The sequence below is a fragment of the Piliocolobus tephrosceles genome, chromosome 7 (assembly GCF_002776525.5).
Source record: "Piliocolobus tephrosceles isolate RC106 chromosome 7, ASM277652v3, whole genome shotgun sequence".
Taxonomy (NCBI): Eukaryota; Metazoa; Chordata; class Mammalia; order Primates; family Cercopithecidae; genus Piliocolobus; species Piliocolobus tephrosceles.
This window is the reverse complement of record NC_045440.1, coordinates 91,632,027-91,651,450: the sequence shown is the minus strand read 5'-3', so window position 1 is coordinate 91,651,450 and position 19,424 is coordinate 91,632,027. Positions and strand designations below refer to the sequence as shown.

Below are 19,424 nucleotides of genomic sequence, written 5' to 3'. Positions count from 1 at the left end.
TTTTTCAAAAAATTATAACTAAGAATAAACCATTTCTATGCCATTTGAAAAAATCCCTTTAACATTCTCTCCTCTATAGATTCTCCAAACTTTGCTAATCTTTTAATTATGCAGCAGAATTTGACTTGTTGATTCTGCACTCTTCCTCCAGGGAAGAATGCAGTGCCCCAGTCCACACTGCAGGTTTTGGAGTGACCTGATTTAGAAGGAGATGGTGGTGATGCCAGTGAAATGTCTTCCTAGGAAAGAAGAGTTTTTAAAACCACTTTGGGTATTTTTTCTCTCTCCATATCTTTGTGAGCTTATCAAAGGTTCTCAAAGCAAGTAAATGGGTTTCAGTTAAAGCAAGTAAATGAGTTTCAGTAATTGTTGAAGTGAAAAGTAGACCTAAAAATCAGTGAATGATAAGGACATCCAATGGCTACAGGTTAGTTCTAATGTCCAAATGGAATCAATAATCATAGGCCCAGTAATAGTTAAGAGTGAGTCCTGGTAAGAGTGTAAGACTTCAGTTTTCAGTCTCTAAAAATGTGGTAAAAAGTACACCCGTATAGGATATAATCAAATAGTGTTTCTTAGCTTTGTACATAATTCTTCATAATTTTTAAATTCTCAAGAAATAAGAATAGCACAATATGTGAGAACTTCCCAGAAAATCTATACTAGTTGGGTGATCACAAAGAAAGGCTAAGGAGAAGAAAACCAGGGTTACAAAGTCTAAGTTTTGGCAGTTGCTGAAGCTACAAAGAGCTGTCAAGACCGTAAGGAGAAAAAAGGGCATCAGAGGCATGGCTCTAGCAGGAAGAGAATGGGAAAGCAGGACTCCTGGGAATAAAAACAGTCAGACAGTCAGGAAGGGTAAGGGTGTCAGGGGATAGAATCCTGGGCAGCTCAATGGGACCAGGAAGCCTGACAACAGAATTCTCCCTGACTTCAGTGTTTCCCATTATAGAAAGCTACAGATTTTCCTGATTGATCCCACAATTAGTAAGAACTCTCTGGAGTTTAAACTTCATACCCCTTGTCCTCTTGGGGAAGGAGATTATCTTCCTCTAAAATATGAGAGGGTAAAGAGAAGTCCTTGAGGCTGAATAAGCAGTTATTTGATCTGCGGGAGACTCAACTTTTGCCTGCCTGGCATCTGTTCACCTTTATCCTGAAACACCATCCCAGTCCTATTTTGCATTATGTTTTCTTGAAAATGGTTATTTGTCCAGGGATATGCATGAGATCTAAGCCAGACTATCATAATTCAAAACCAGGATTTGCTGAGAGTTATTGGGAAATAAAAGCAGTTTCTCTGAGTGTTTGCTAAGCCGGTGGCAATATGAATCTTGAGCTTCTAGTAACCATCTTGGCCTCTCAGTGAGAGGGCCCTCCCAAGAGAACAGCTAACCCAGGGAAAAGAAGAGGTGAGAGACAATGGGAGACAGATTTTCAGCAACACTATTCAAGTAGTTACCGCCAGCACACGTGAAATCTGTCTCTGGACCTATAAGACACGTGAGCCAGACAATTATTTCCTTAAGTCAGCTTAATTTATGTTTCTGTCACTCACATCCAATAATTCTTGCCTACTACAGAATCATTTGCCCCGCTGTGACTTCTCTGAAGTAGGGCCTAAGAGGAGTTGAGAAAAATCTGTCAAAAGTATGTTATTCTCTCTACAGTTTTGTAGTTCCTCTGACTCCATCCCTCATCTGGCATGCAAAGCATTATGAAAATTATGCCTCTCTCAAAAACAGCATACATCTGCTAGCCTGTATCAGCTTATACCAAGAAAACTACTTAAAGCCTGGATAGAGATCAGCCCACTACCTAGTTTCTAGAGCCAAGCCTTGGTTCACGGATAGAAAGAAGTTCTAACTGGACTGTGTGTTCTCTGCTAGTTTACTGATGGCCAGTTCAGGGCTTCTCTGAACACCTGGAGCACAGTTCTGCCAGTGCTCCTTAGCCAAATTTGTATTGCTGAAACCCAAGCCTAGCAAGCCCAGTCTGTCCATTGCATGTTAGTCTGATGTACTCTGGACTTTGGTCTTCACTTTGTTTTCTTGACATACAGTTTCTTCCACACCATCTTTCTCTCTTTTCTTGTTCCTTCCTGTGTATCTCTCAGTCATGCCACACTTGCTTAACTGAGTACCTGGGACTGTGGCCTGCTCTATTCTCCAGGAACTCAAGTCTTGGTACTGCTTTCCAAGACTTCAGCTTAATTGAAGATGGTATAAGCTGTGTTAAGCAGGAGATCTCTCCGGTCCACTATTGGAATTGCAATAAGCTTTGCAGTTGCAATGTCATGCGGGTTATGCTACATGCTCTTTGGACCAACTTACTGCATATTCCATGAGTACTGACCCTTTCTTCTTTTCCTACTGCCCACAGCATATGTCCACTTAAGCAGTGTAATAGATAACTCAAGAAAGAAAGTGGCTTCATCACCTAACTCATCAAGCTTTAGAATGTATCTGTCATGCACAAATACAAGGTGAAGCACTTTTTCTGTTTCCAAAGGAGCAAAATTCTGCTCCTTCCAAGTATTATGGGACTTTATCTCATTGATGCATGAAAACTGTCTTCAAATATTAGAAAGACTTTTCATGAAACATTCATATTCTGAATGGCCCTACAGAGCAGAACCAAGTAGAAGTTAAGAGAAACAGATTTCAGTTTGGTTTAAGAAAGAGCTTTTTAAACTTTCAGAGCTAGCTCAAGATGGACTATGCTCTTTTAGTAGGTGGTGATATTTTTGTCACTCTGGTGTGCTTCAGTGATTTAACAAGTACTGGGTTGAAATCCCAGTGCTCAGCACCCAAAAAATTGTTTTAGCTTGGAATAAAGAACACTTGATCAGAAGACATCAGTCATCTATCTCTAGTCACAGACTCCCATCTGAGGGCCCTGGGATGCTTTTCTGTATGTTCACTCTCTGACACAGAAGTGAAACTTCCATCTGGTCTACCATTTGGTCTATCTTGACAATCTGGAACTCCAAAGTGCAGTGTGCTGGGAAAATTGGTTTTGGTCTCCAGGGGATCTCTCCCCTTTTTCTGGTATAATTAACATCACAAGGATTTATGCTAAATTCATCGTAGTTCCCTATAACTAACTGCAAAATGTAGACAGACTAACTTTCTGATGAATGAGAACACTTTTGATGAACCATGAAGTTTCCTCTTAATGATCTTTCCTCTATTTATTCTTGCTCTTTAACTGGTGTGATCGTTCCCGTTTGCAAGCTACCAAGCTGTAGATTTAGTTTTTGCTAGGTTAGTTTCTTTTACAAACAAGTTTTAAGGGCTCTAAGTATCTTTTCTGAAGAGTCACTTTATAAAAGTTGAGAAAAACGTGAGTTTAAAACATCTTTAATGAGCCTGGAAAGGGTGCAATAAGGCTCACTAAAATGATTGAGAGATTAATAATTTTTGAAAGAAAATGAAATATTAAGCATATTTGGCCCAGAAATAATACAGTTAAAATGAGGCTTGACAAAATCGGGGAGATGATGAAAATTTTATAAGGTGGACATGATATCCTTCAGGATTACTTCAGAATATTACATTGTATGCACTTCTCTTAAAGCTTGAGAAAAATCTAAGTTTTCAGCAATACTTTGCCCTGATGACAAAAACATTATTTGACCTTCTTCTCCTTTGCCATGCAAAATAACCCAAGTACCATCCACAGAAACAAGCTGGTCTTTTGTTCCACACTCAACCAATCACTATATGCAAGAAAAACTAGGAAAACTTTCCAAATATCTGAACATAATGAAAAAGATCTATCAATTTAATAATTTAAAAGGTGATAGAAAGCTGGGCTTCCCATGCCTTCAAATTTCTCTTACTTTTACGCAGGGTTCCTTTCACTTCTAAAGTTGCTGCTCTGAATGAAATCTTTGGAATGCATAGATTAGAAATGTAATTTCTGACAAACAGTCACTATACAAGGATTCTAATACAGCAACAAACAAGTAGGATGATTCATGGAATTCTCATTAGACTGAGATTATACTGAGCATTGAGCTTAAGCTCGTGCCTGGGCTGGCTTGAAAGGTGATTACAACTGCTAGACACTTTCCATAGCATATAAAGACATGTGGTTGATACAGGTAGTTTGGTTTTGAAATATACTAAAAACATTCTGTATGATTAAGACCTGAGATATCTCCAACCTTGGTAATACTCATATACAGAAATCTTTGCATAGTTATTTTGAGGTTAAATGTATTTGGGGTTTTTCTGGGATTTATTTGCATTCCTGAAAGAAAAGCTGACTGAAAAGATCCAAGTAATTCGAGGGGGAAAAAAAAACTGCAGTGAACTACTTTTAAGGAAATTTCTCAAATGAACATATTGATTTCTTAAAATGAAAGATTAAAGAAATAAATGACTGAAACAAAAGAGAAAAACCGGTAGAGTTAGATTTGGGAATTATGACTGCTATCTAAAGGTATATGAAGAGGGCAGTATATTTTTGTTTTGTTAAGACTTTTTTTTAAAATCATTACACTACTCTATATTTATAATTTGTTCATTTAAAAACCACTTATAAAACATGACCTTTTAAAGTCCATAAGTTTGCATGATGCTTTTTTAATGTAATTTTATGAGGAATAATGTACTTAATTTTGATATTTAAAATAATTATAATGCAATATAGAAACAGGCTCTAATTATGCTTCTGAACAATATTTGCTTTTCATAATCAAGCATAATATTTTAAGAGTATTTTCATGAGACAAAAAGAAAAAAATTAAGTAGCCAGGTATGTTCTTATTATTTTCCTTCTTTCTTTCCAAATATTCTCAAAGTGGATAAGTCACTCCTCAAGCATGGCAAATATGATGTTTGTAGCAAAAAGACTTGAATTTTTAGAGATGGCAGGAATGTGATTGGGTAACACTGTCTTAGAACATTCTTACACAAGGAACAGAATCTTACTTAAACAAGTTCAAGAAAATGCAGTGTGTTAGGAAGATACCAATTTAATGGACCCCAAAGTGAAGTCAAAACTCCAGACATAAGGAAAGGCAGGAACCGGGTAGCCACAGGGGCCTCCGCAGCAAATGTTCATGGACTCCGACTCTCATAGCCTACCATAAACCGTGTGAGAGAGTGAGTCTGACTGTTTTGCTCCAGGTTATATATGACTGGCTCCTTCAGGCCAGGCTGTACTCTTGATTAAATTAGAGTGGTCAGGGATATTGAACAGAGGCAAGATTTGGAGGAAAACTTATATTCTTAGAAGGTGAGTGGAAGGAGAAAATAATTGGCATATATAGTGCATTTGTTAAAATAATTAAAACTTGGATCATGCAAAGATATAAGTTATCATTTGCTTCAAATATAGCTCCATGCCAACGTTTGAATTAGTATCAGTAAAAGATCAAAGACTGACACTGACATCCCTTTCTTAAAAAAAGGAATTATGTGAATATAATTCAGAAGTCTCTACCTAATATATACTTTAGCTCCAAATTAAAGTTGAACATCATTATGATCAGAAAACACTTGTTACTAATGCATATGAGAGAAACTGGTAGTAATAATTATTCCTTCAGACTTACTGTATAAATCATTATATATACTTCTTTAACATTTAGTAGTCTTAAAGCTATGCCAAGTAACCCAAATTAATAACTACATAAATAAAATAGCAAAAGAGGCTGACAAGATCTATTGAAAACTGTTTCATTAGTTTATTTATTTATTAATATAAATTAAATGTAACATATTAAAAATCTTCATAACACCCAATTCTGGAACTATTATGGCTCTCAATAAATGTTCCAAACCCAAATGTTATTTAAGCTTCAATACCAATTGTAAGGAGGAAGAAATAATCAGCATACATAACAAAGCATTAGCATCTCAATGTCCAACACCTAAGCCACAAAGGGAGCCTCTGCTCTTTTATTCTTTAAAGTATGATATCCCAGTAAAGTACAACATGGCTTTCTTTCTTTCACAAATAGATATTCTTCCCCAGTAGCAATTTAAGGAGTCAACTATTACCCCTGTACACCTGTCCTTCAGTAGATCCGCAATGACCTATAAAGATGTTGCAGCCTAGCTCAAATTCTTTCATAGTTTTTCCCTGGCCTTCAGGATAAAGTTGAAGCACTTTTGCAACCACAGAATGCAAATTCCATCTTTTCTGGTCCTTTCTTTCCTCTCCAGATTCATCTTTCATTCTCAGCCTTCCAGCTGATACTTCAGTAGTAAGAAACTACTTGTTGCTGCTCCTCACCTTCTTCTTCCAGGCCTTTTCTCATGCTTCTCCCTCTGAAAAGAATATTCTTCTCCCCACCCCTTTCTTTACCTAAGGAATTTCTAATCTCCCATAATGACTCAGCTCCTGTAAATGTTCCCTGAGCTTACCAAATTGGGCTAAAATGTCCTCCCTTTTGGGACTTATGGTCCAAAAGTGTCCTGCACATAGCTCAATTACAGCATTTATGAATTATATTGATATGATCAGCTAATTGGTCTATTTCTCCATAAAATCATAAGCTGGTTCCATGTTGTACCACTGATACCTACTATGGACTCGATATGCTAGAGTTATTGTTGAGTATAGTTACCTGTGAATACTGTTTCTGTCAACAAAATACTTAAGCCATTTGATGAAGAATTTGAAACCCCAATGAAGTCAAGAAATTTATAAATTGGTTGTTTAAAAAATATTCAACTCTTTGAGTGAAGTGAATTTAATCTTTTAATTTTTCTTAATAGTTAGCCTCAAAAAAATATCTGTTTATAGATGTAGCCCAAGGGCATTTTCTTGGCATCTTGACTCACTGCCTGGAGTCATCTCAACACTTTGCCTAAGGCAAGATAGTGATTTTTCAAGCAATGGACACACTGATAGGTCTCAAGACATGGCCGAAATGGTGGTTTTTCATATAAGCTTTTTGTAACTGTGACTGTCACAAACAATCTGATTTGGTTCAATTGCCTAAAACAAGCAGCATATTTCTATTGCTCTATACCCTAAAGTCCTCATTATTTTATATTTTTAAGCATAGTGAGAATATAAATAGAAACTTCAGAAATGTTATGCCAATACAAAAGAGAGATCTATATAGGCAAAACAAGTAAAAGAATGGATTACTGTATACACTGGCTCTCCAGAGATAATTGTGTCCTCAGGTAACAGTGATTTGGAATTCAGCACACCTGAATTGTCCAGATAACTGCTACAATTCTTCCATTTCATTATGTTAATGAAAGAATGGCCTAAGAATAATTTTTAAACAAAGCAAATTGAGATTAAGCCTAAATAACAAGGCAAAATTCTACTTTTTAAATTAATGGCAGAACTATATTTATTTATAATGCATACTTTTCTTTTACATTTTGCAAAGTGGGAACAATCTAAAAACACTTTAGGGGAGCTTTCTACAAAAGATCATTATTTTCTGCTTCAAAGTCAATTTTTCAGAGCATTTTAATTACTAAAGAGGTATATCAGAATTAAGCATAGACAAACATTGCAAAATATACCCTCTACATTGTTCCTCCCTTTCTTCTTCCTGGATATGAATGCATACACACTCTCTCTGCCTCATTTATGGAATCCAATGATAAAAAAGATTCTTACTTAGTATTATGTGTATCAATGGTATGGAAGAGCTCGTGTAATTCTTCTCCACTGAGAACACCATCTGCAAAATATGCTTTGAATTCTTCAAAGGATAATTTTCCATCATCTGAAATGGCAAGAACAAAGAGACACAAATTATTTTAATATTGTACATTGTTTTATCTTTTGCTTTATAAAACTTCGTCCAAACGCTTGTGCATGTACACACATGTATTCAAAAAGAAAGAACAGCTGAAGGTGTTAAAAAGAAAAAAACATTAACATATCTTTGTATGACGTAGAACACAGACATGTACAATCTAATAAAATATAAGTCTACATGGTTTTAGGTATTTTTTTGGTTCATTTATTCACATGACAAACATTTAACATTTAATGAACCATTTAACAGACCATACAAGAAAGGTATCCACATAACCAAATACAGAGCTCAACACAGAGTCAGTTATTTCGATGTTTTACCTTTGTGGTACCAAACACATATAGAACCTAGCAGATGGCAGGATAAATATGATGTGTTTAATAAATGTATATCAGAGTAGTTGTTATATTCTAACAAACTATGTCCATTCCTATGCCCTTTAAATCAGTGAGTACCTTTAGAGCCAAAGACATTTTATTTACTGTAGGGCACAAAGGTGAAACCCAGTCAGAGAGATAACATATAATAAAAGAGATCGTAAAAAAGATAACATATACAGACATTATAAGTATTTTATACAGTAGAATACGGTTAATGCAATGAGACAGAGGTATTTTAACTGTATGGGAGTCTGGGTAATAAAAGATTCTTTTCACTTGGGGGCCTGGGGGGTTTTAGTAGCATTCGTCCTGACTTTGTACAACAGGTAAAATCTAGATCAGCAGAGATGGAAGAAACACATTAATAACAGGCAAAAGATTTGTACAAAACACAGCAGCAGCAAACCTAGAGAAATGAATGGGCGAGAAAATAGAGGGAAGTATCTTTCTCTCCGTGCAGGGACCTAGTTTTTCAGTTATCTCGGATAAGCTGACAAAGAACTGTAAATGATAGTAAGATCCTTTCCATCTATAATGAAAAAACTGAGGTTTAAGGACGATGAAATTTGCCCAGGGTCACAAAACTCCTATAACGTAGTTATACCAACAACGCTATACTGAACAAAGTGGAATTCATCTTTGAGGAGAATAATATCTGATTTAATAGAATTAGCTCCTCTAGATTCATCTAGAACATTTTGTTTCCCCAAAATATGGCCCACACATTGCCTGGAGTACTGCTGAAATGCAGATTCCTAAGCCCCACCAGAAAATTAGAATCTCGCAGAGGGCATGGAGGGGTGGGTAGACAAGAAATTTGAATTTTTACTATAAAGGATAAAATAAGCCTAATCATAGAATTACTTATTTTTTTCAGATAAGGACTTAGAGACTACAACATTTTTTTAAAAAACTTATTTGCAAAAAATATAAATATAAATACTCCTGGAAGATTTTAAATTGTATTTCATTTTGCTTTTCAACACAAAAGGCACAATAATCTAATTTTCCAGTTAATTTTTGCCAACATTTAACTGGGCAGACACAGCCTTAGAAGTAGAATAAATCCAGATCTGAATCAAGCACAGATCCAGGGATCTGATCTTCTGGGTCCTCCTGGGCCAACCCAGCTTAGCCATTCAGGTGACATAACAACCCACTGCAAAATGAAGTTCAATCTCCAGGCTCATCGGTTGTCTAATTTTGTGTTTCTGTTTTTGAATGAGGTAGTTTTATGCCTCATATGACTATTTTAAACTTAGCCCCATGTAACCTGATGGATATGCTAGACAAGACATAGTGTGGTCTTTCTACTGTGTATCTCCTTGCTTTGATGAAAAATACATTGCCAGATTGAAAAACTGGAAACAAATCAGACTGAGGTTAAAGAGAGAAAAAGAAAGGCCTTTTCACGTACTATTTAAAAAAAAAATAAAAGAAAGAAAAAAGAAAAACAGAAATCGACCCCCTATTTCCATCTCCAACACTATGATACGTAATGAATGTAATACGTATATATTGATGATGGAATATGTTTTCCTTGGTGAATGGCTAATATTTCTCAGGTGAGTGGAAACAGACTGTTACTGCACTCGCGTTGCCTATGTACCCTGTGGATAGGGTGGGCCCCAGTAATACTGCTTTATAATTATAAGTAAGTGATTTCAAATAGTAATGTGCATTCTATCAAATAAAAGCATCGATTAATAAGTGCTCTGATGCTTCTCTGGGGATAAAAGCCTTTTATTTAGAAAGAAAAAAACCCTCTTATTAGAAGAAAATATATAAAAAGAAAAAGGAAGCATTAACTTACAGTCTTGGCCTGAAGGGTGGAAAGTATGCTTTGAAAACCTGTTGTGACCACATGCAGTATTCCTGAAAGACTTCACTTTAGGTGGCCACATGTTTAAACAAGCAATTGCAAAGAGTTACTCTTGAAGACTTATATACTAGAGCCTTAATGTTAAACAAAAGTATTACATTTTTTAAAGGACAGGGAAAAATATTCCCTTGTAGTGTGATTCTGTATTTATAAAGCAATTAGAAATTTTTATTAGAAACATTTTATTCAAACTTCAACTTTCCTGTTGATATTTTCTTTTAAAATGGAACAACAGAGTTAACCTTTGATTTATACGGGTTTGGCTCACAGAATAACCAAATCTTATAAGGTCTGATTTCCTATGGTACCAAATTTGAACTTTTACCACCAAAGGGCACAGGTTTTTCAGCTTTTTCTATTGGAATTACATGCTTTGTCCAAGTTTATCCTGAAAATAGTTGGCCCTCCTCTGCTTTACTTAAAAATTATCCTGGCCTTATATTCCAAATTCCAATAATTTTTTTGAGATGGAGGCAGCAGAGTAAAGTTGCTTAGACCACAGTCTTGGGATAAAAAAATCTTGAGTTTTAAACATGATTTGCCTTTTGCTAGTAGAGCATTTTATCCACTCTTTCATCAAATGTTTATCAAGGTCCTAGTATGTGCCAAAAACTGTGTTTTGTATTAAGAACACAGGTAGACAAGCTTTTACGGATCTTATAATTATGACATAGTAAATGGTACGATATAATAAGGGGGATTCTACGAGACCCAGGGCGATGTGAGAGCATTTGGGAAAAAAAAAAATTTGGTCCAGCTATAAAGGGTTAGGGAAGGTTTCCCAGAAGAAGTGGCACTTGTGATGAGACACAAATGAAAAACAGGGGTTAGTGAAGGAAGATCTTTAAAGAGAAAGTACTCCAGGCAGAGAGAATGCAAATGATAAGGCTAGGAGGCAAGAAAGGACTTGGGTTGGAAATTGAAAAGAAAAATCAGTATACCCAGCCAAAGGGTATATATTTGGAGGATAGAAGGAGTCAGATACGAAGAGGAAATATCATGAAAGAGAAACCATCAAAATTATGATAAAGAGTTTTAATTTACCCCAAGAGTGCTCAGGAGCCACAGTCATATTTTAGAAACCTTACTGTGGTTGCAGTAAGTAGAATGGAGTGGAGGGGAATGCTATGAGAAGACTTGTTGACAGGGCATTGCAGAAGTCCAGGCAAAAATCAAAGGTGGCAGAGACAGAATCACCACACATTGGTGATAGGTAGAGGTGATGGGTGAGAGACAGCAAGTAAGTCAAGGATGAGACTTGCTTTCCAAACTGAGCAACAGATGGATGGTATCATCATTCATTGCTAGAGAGAACACTGAGCAAAAGCAGGGAGTGAGCTAAAGATATGTTGAGATTAGGGGTACCTGTGGAGTAAGTAGAGGCATCTAGTGCACAGTAGTAGAATCGCAGGGGTCTAGAAAAGTCAAATGGGGGAGGGGGGCTTGAGATGTATGTTTGGGAGTTACCAATATCAAGTAATGGAGGTCTTAGAAGTGAGTGAGTTCTCCCAAGGAGAAAGCCTACAACGAGGAAGAAAAGGGCCCAGAAAAAACTTTGGAAGTGCCAACTAACTCTTTTAAGTTTCAGATTTCGTAAATGCCTGGCTATTGAGAGGATTAAGAGAGAGGCTATATAGAAAACACTTAACATGGCACCTAGCACATAGTAAGAATTCAACAATGGTAGATATGGATTTACTAGTTTACTCTTGCTAAGCAAAGATCATTTACTTGTTTTTAATTTCCATTTTCTACTCTTCCTTGAAAAATATTTATTGAGTACACATAGAAAATGGGTATTTGAGGTGTGTTTAATGACAGAAATTTTATTTATTTTTTTAGGTAATCAGGTTTATAAATCTTAAAATTAGTGCTTCTTTAAAAAAAAAAAAAAAAGACCATTTAAACACTAATTTAATGTCTCCTTCAAGCTGCATCCACAAACATGACAACAACTAGAGCTCTGATCTGAGTACTACCCCTCCCCCACAGCAATTTTAAGCCTATTTTTGTGAGCATTTAAAATGATTATGCTCTCAAAACACTGTTTTTCACTTAGGTATTACTTTAGCATTTTTGAGCACTTTAAATATTATAGTTTATCAAAATGAAAACATCAAAACATTATCATGTTCAATAATAATAATGGAATCCTTAGAACAAAATGAACTCATAGAAATTATTGAGTGTAATTACTCCTATTCTGACCTTTTCATGTCATATATTTGTTTTAAAACAACTTCCTAACAATATATACATGAAAATAGAACACCTCTTCTAATTTAAGCTACAACATTAAACCTTAGATGTCATAATTCCTGTCCTTAAAACAATAAAAAGCTGAAAAAACCTGAAATTCAATGACTTTTCTTCAACTCATTGGACAACTGAAGTCAGGGTAAACTGCTACCCCAAATCTGGAAAGACAGGTAAAAGCAAAGAATTACAGCTAAGATCTGCTTATTTGAAACAGAAGCTACTGCAGCCATAAACTGAGAGGGACCCTTTAATGGTGATTTTGATGAATTGCTGGAGGCTGATTGTGGACGAGCAGGAGAGGAGAAACTGGGATGCAGCTGTTGCTGAACCTCCATCCTTTGGTGGGTTTTATCTCCAGAAACTTCACCAGTTTCTCACAGTGAGGAGGTAAGAAAGATTCCTTTGTGGCTCTGGCAGGAGAAGGGGAAGAGTTATCAACAAATATACCCCAAATGTTCTCCATAAAAAAGGTCTACCTTCCAGGTCAAAGACTTTACCAGAGCCCTGTCCCACCTGAGAAGACAGGCATTTTTCTCACTGTAGTTTATACTAACCTTTCTTCCTCAACTTGTAGCATGGAGAGCTAAGAAACACCTGCAAAGGTGTCAGCCCAGGCACACAAGCCCACAAAGAAACTCAGACTTAATCATAAGTTTAGAGATCAAGTCTGCTTCCCCACTCCTTACCACCGCAGAAGGACTCCTGTATGATAATGGTGAATGGTGAATGAAAGAGCCGCCAGACTTAGTCCTTTTGAGGGGGAGTACTTAGGGAAACTCAGTCAACAGAAAAACCAAAAAGACACAAAAGGAATTTGAAGCTTCTGGCGCTATCACTAGAGCAGACATTAAACACAACCCAACCTAGTGAGATTGACATAAATCCTCATACTAGAGGCTTATTTATCTCAGTTCCCATTACCTGATACATCATGCCTGGCTTTCACACACAAAAAAATTCACAAATCATGCTAAAATGCAAGGAAAAGCACAGCCTGAAGAGACAAAACAAGCATTAGAACCAGATTCAGATATGACACAAATCACAGAATAATGAAACAAGAAATTTAAAATAACTATGATTAATATGACTCTACTGGAAAAAGTACACAATATGGAAGGAGAGATGGGTAATGTAAACAGACAGATAAAACTTCTAACAAAGAATGAAAAAAATACTAGAAATATATGAAAACTGTTACAGAAATGAAGAACGCTTCTGTTGGGCTTATCAGTGGACTTGACACAACTGAAGAAAGAATCAAAGAACTTGAGGATAGGTCAATAGAAATGTCAGTATTTCTCCTCCCCTGTGGCAATTTTAATCTAGTTTTTGTGAGCATTTAAAATTATTATCCTTTTAAAACATTGACTTTCTGAAACAGCAATGCGTAGCAAAAAGAGAATGTAAAAAACCCAAGAACTCCGGGAAATTTCAAAAAGTGTTACATGTAATTGGAATACCAGAAGAAGAAGAAGAGTACAGGGCAAAAGAAATATTTCAAGTAATAACGGCCAAGACAAAATTCATGACAGAAACCAAACCACTGATCCAGGAAGCTCAGAGAGTACCAAAGAGGATAAATCTCCCCTCGCCCAAAACCAAACTCATACCTGAGTATATCAGATTCAAACTGCAACATACCAAAGACAAAGAGGAAACGTAGACAGAAGGAGAAGAAAACAAGCATCTCTGCTATAGAGGGCTAAGGAGAAGAATTACAGTTACAGTGGACTTCTTGTCAGAAACAATGCAAGCAGTAAGAATATGTAGTGAAATATTTAAAACATTGAAAGAAAACATCACAACCTAGAATTCTGCATCTGGTGAAATTACTCTTCAAAGGTAATGATGAAATAAAGACCTTCTCAGACAAATAAAACTGAACAAATTAATTGTCAGCAGAACTGCTCTGCAAGAAATGTTAAAAGAAGAAAGATCCAAAATCAACATCTGAGTTTCAACTTTAGGACACTAAAGAGAGAAGAATAATTTAATTCAAAATAAGCAGGAGAAAATAAATAATAAAAATTAGGGCAGAAATCAATGAAATTAAAAACAGGAAAACAATAGAGAAAATAAATAGAACTAAAATATGATTGAAAAGATTGATAGAATTGATAAACCTCTAATCAACCTAAGCAAGAAAAATGAGAGAAAACACACATTATCAATATCAAAAATGAAAGGAAGAGTTAATCATTGTTCCCACAAACATTTAAAATTAAAAATTAGGAGAAAATCTAACTGACCGTGATTTGAATGATGAGCTTTTAGATACAATATCATAAAAGAAAAATTAATAAATTGGACTTCATTGAAATGAAAAACTTTTGCTCTGTGAGGAGGGGAAAGTGTTAAGACAATGAAAGACAAGCCACAGCCTGGGAGAAAATATTTGCAAAACACATATCTGAGTAAGGACTTGTATCCATATTATACAAAGAATTCTTTTTTTTTTTTTTTTTTTTTATACTTTAAGTTCTAGGGTACATGTGCATAACGTGCAGGTTTGTTACATATGTATACATGTGCCATGTTGGTGTGCTGCACCCATCAACTCGTCAGCACCCATCAATTCATCATTTATATCAGGTATAACTCCCCAGTGCAATCCCTCCCCCCTCCCCCCTCCCCATGATAGGCCCCAGTGTGTGATGTTCCCCTTCCTGAGTCCAAGTGAGCTCATTGTTCAGTTCCCACCTATGAGTGAGAACATGCGGTGTTTGGTTTTCTGTTCTTGTGATAGTTTGCTAAGAATGATGGTTTCCAGCTGCATCCATGTCCCTACAAAGGATGCAAACTCATCCTTTTTTATGGCTGCATAGTATTCCATGGTGTATATGTGCCACATTTTCTTAATCCAGTCTGTCACTGATGGACATTTGGGTTGATTCCAAGTCTTTGCTATTGTGAATAGTGCCGCAATAAACATACGTGTGCATGTGTCTTTGTAGTAGCAAAGAATTCTTAAACTCAACAGTAAGAAAACAAAAGCCAATTAAAAATCAGCAAACGATCTAAACAGACTCTATACCAAAGAAGATATACAGATGACAAACAAGCATTTGAGAAGATGTTCCATATTGTCATTAGGGAATTGAAAATTTAAACAGTAATGAGATACAGAATCTGAAAAAACTGAAAATACCAATTTTTGGCTAGAAAGTGGAGCAATGGAAACATTCATTACTGGTAGAAAAGCAAAATCATACAGCCGCTTTGGAAGACATTTTGGTACATTCTTATCTAGCAATCACATTCCGAGGTGTTTATCCAACATTTGAAAACTTTTTCCACTTAAAAACCTGCCTGTGAATGTATATCACAGCTTTATTCATAATCACAAAAAATGGGAAAGAAATTATTTTGTTCATGTCTCTACTGAAGTAACTCAACTGAAGTAGAAGCATGGATAAAATAATGTGATACATCCACACAATGAAATATTATCCAATGATAAAAAATTGTGCTATGAAGTCATGGAAAAACTTGGATGAATCTTAAATCCATATGGGTAACTGAAAGAAGCTAGTCTGAAAATGTTACACACTATATGATTCCAATTTTATGACCTTTTGGAAAGGGCAAAAAGATCAGTAGTTGTCAGGAGTTTGGGGAGGTTGGAGGGAGGATTGAATAGGACAAGCACAGAGGACTTTTGAAGGTGGGTAAACTATTTTGTATGACATGCTATGATAGATAGATAACATGCATTTGCCAAAACCTATAGAACTTTACTGTGCAAAGAATGAACTTTAATGCATGCAAAATCTTAAAAAATAATTTAAGAGTTCAGGGAATCCCAGAATAGAATGCAGAATGTGACAAAACAATTTAACTCTATTAGGAATGTACAAAACAATCTCACTGGAGAGACTGAGGGAAAGTGGTGCTAACCTAAGTAACTCTGGAAAATAGTGAAGTCTATAAGCTAAAGGCAAAAGAAAATGTATATAAGACTGTGCTGTAGTTGAGAAGTTGTTTTCCATAGGGTATGAGTTAAACATTCTGATACTAGTACACATGTAGACTGGGATTAAACAATTATGTAAATAGGTGGCTGAGGCTAGGAGCCAGTTTTCTCACTATTGGAGTAAGAAGATATAGATAAGCAAAGAGAGAAGTCTAGAATGATGCATGTGGTAATGGATTCGAGTCTGAGACATTAATATAAACTCATGTTTAGCTCAGTATAGGTACTCATAGGTACAGAAATATTTATAGATATGTGCATACACATGGGTTAGTATACACATATGTATTTCCTTGCTTCTTAGTTGAGAGGGCTTAGAAGCAATGAAGACACATCAGTAATAATGAGCACAATTATCCAGACCTTGGTTTCTAATAACATTTTCTGACAAAAAAGACCTGAGTTCCTCAGAGAAATAATTTTTTCCAGACTGGAGTAGAGATTTTCAAAGATGAGCCTGAAGCATCTGTTAATACGAGAATGTAAAAACTCCCCCACCCATAATTATGAGGGTATGTCAAAGGAACACAGGAGTCAACTAAAGGAGCTCCCAAAGGCCAAAGTGGGAAAATTTGAACAACAAAACATATTGGATTATAATCCAAAGTATACAATAAATATCCATGTGTCCATAATGTTGTGAATAAATATTAAATAAATAAATAAGAGAATAGACAAATCTCCCATGCAAAAGGATTCTAAATAATTAATGCAGATACTCAGACATCAAAGAGGTAGAGCATAACTCCCCTCTCCTTGGCTAGGTATAGTGACTTTCCTACAGAGAAAAGTATGAAAAGAGTTGAAAGAGTAAACTTTCCAGTGGAGAAAGCTGACAAACGCTACCTCAGCCAGGTGATCAATGTCAACATCAGCATCCTAAATCATACTGATCATATATATCCTTGATATGATATAATGGCATCTTACCTTTGTGGTCTTTCTCTCTCAAACACATATTTCCAGTCTAATTAAGAGAAAAACATCAGACAAATCCCAAATGAAGTGCGTGCTACAAAATAGCAGACCTAGTACTCCCTGAAACCTGTCAAGATTATTGAATCAAAGAAAGTCTGAGAAACTGTTTCAACCAAGAGGAACTTAAGGAGACATAATGACCGAATGCAGTTTCAGTATCTCTGATGTGATCCTGGAACAGAAAAAGAACATTAGACAAAAACTAAAAAATCTGAATAAAGTGTGGATTTTAGTTGACAAATAATTTATCAACATTGATTTATCAATTACAACAAATGTACCACACTAATTAATTATAGAGTGGTTAATAACAAGGGAAACTTGGTTTCGGGTTATATGGGAACTCTGTACACGAGCTTCACAATTTTTCTGTAAATCTAAAACTTTTAAAACAAAAACTGTTTTGAAAAATTAGTTTGGGATACCAAGGCAGAAGGATCACTTGGGGCAAGGAGTTTAAGACCAGCCTGGGCAACACAGTGAGACCCTGTCTCTACAAAAAAAAAAAAAATTTAAATTAGCTGGGTGTGCTGGTGTGCACCTATAGTGCTAGTTACTCACTAGGCTGACAGGGAGGATCACTTGAACCTAGGAATTCAAGGTTACAGTGAGCTATGATTACATCACTTGCACTCCAGCCTGGGTGACAGAGTGAGACCTTGTCTCTAAAATAATAATAATAATGTAATATAATAATTATGTAGTATTAAAATATTTTAACATATTAAAATATATTAAAAGCTGACTATGTTATCAACATGGCAAAATTAGTTATATTTATTCATATTAGATCTTGAAAGATAACATATATTTAACTCAGTAATCAACTCAACAGATTCAGTTTCTTAACTCTAGACATTCTACCCTGGCTCCATGTATTTTACAGATTATTTGGAGAAATGAAATTCGTTTCATTTGTCACTGCTTATAAAAGTAAGTATATTTTGACCTGTTACCTTGCGAGGCACTTTTAGTGTAAATTTTATTGACTATAATCATTACAATAATTTCTTGACGTAGTTTCATCTTTTTATTTGTCTTTTCAGGAGAGGAAGGAAACTGAAGTACGACAAGGTTAAATGATTCAGATGAGGTCCCGGAAAGCATGTCTCCCAAGACACATTCCTGGAAGCAGGTCATTAAAGCTGCTCTCGGTTTAAAATCAACCAAATGCACAGATATCAGGTAGAAAAATGAATAATTCAGTCAAATGCTTGGTTCTTTACTGACCTGACATCAAATATTTAGATACTTTTTGGGGAAAGCTCATTTGTTACATCAAAATATTTTTGTCACTTGGAATTGTGCTGGGAAAATGAAAAAAAAAAACTGTCTTCATTCTGAGGGAATGAATGTGTATTAGTTTTTGTGGCTAGAAAAAATGCTCTTAATTTAGTGAAAGAAATCCATTTAATGTCATTTCCATGGAGAATTAACAATAACATTTTATGTGAGCCTAGGAGAAAAGCAACAAAAAAAAAACACTTCTGTTTACTCAGGCTTTCGTAGAATGACAGATGAAACATTTGTCCGAGGAATATTTAGTTTGTAGCGGATGTAGATTCAAAATTAGCAATGTGAAAAATACTCCATTTGTAGACAAATTTCACTGGTAAATGAAAACTAAATATTTTAACACAGGCATTAGAGGTAGAAAGAGGAGTACAATACATAATCAAATTGCTTGTATTTCCCCTCCTCTATACCTGCATTCTCACTGGATAATCACTGCTTTTTCAGCTAGTTTACCCTCAAAAAGAGGCACATCTGTTAATTTTGCCTGGTCAACATCTATTCTTTCTTCTTTTTGTAGAAACACTGATTTTTGCTTGAGAGATCATCTGCTCTCTCTCCCACTCTATTTGAGGTGCAGCTTTATGCACCCACCCTCTCTGGGGGTGTGTGTATAATCTAAGCCTAGAAAACCACTTCAACCAATCCCTCAGTTATTGCTTCAAGGATGGGCATGTGACTAGTTGATAAATCAGAGAAAATCTTGAGATTTTTGCTAAAATTAATGTAAAGGAGAAATTCTCTCTTTATTCTGACCTGTTGAACTGGTGGGATGGGTTCTAGGTACTATCTCACCACCCCTGGTAAGAAAGCCTACCTGAAAGGAAGACCAGCCAGGCACAAACCAAAATTGAGATGTAGAGATAAGAAAGGAGATAGATAAAGAGAGTAATTTCTGAACACCTACAT

At 35.7% G+C, this 19,424-nt stretch overlaps 1 protein-coding gene across 1 annotated transcript in view; it reads right to left on the bottom strand.

Annotated features, from left to right (window-relative positions):
* The window catches only part of NECAB1 (N-terminal EF-hand calcium binding protein 1), a 171,092-nt gene that overhangs the window by 131,618 nt on the left and 20,050 nt on the right, over positions 1-19,424 (bottom strand). Inside the window, exon 3 of the mRNA XM_023222924.2 lies at positions 7,603-7,711. Coding sequence (XP_023078692.1) covers positions 7,603-7,711 — 109 coding nt within the window. The remainder of the gene's footprint in view (positions 1-7,602; positions 7,712-19,424) is intronic.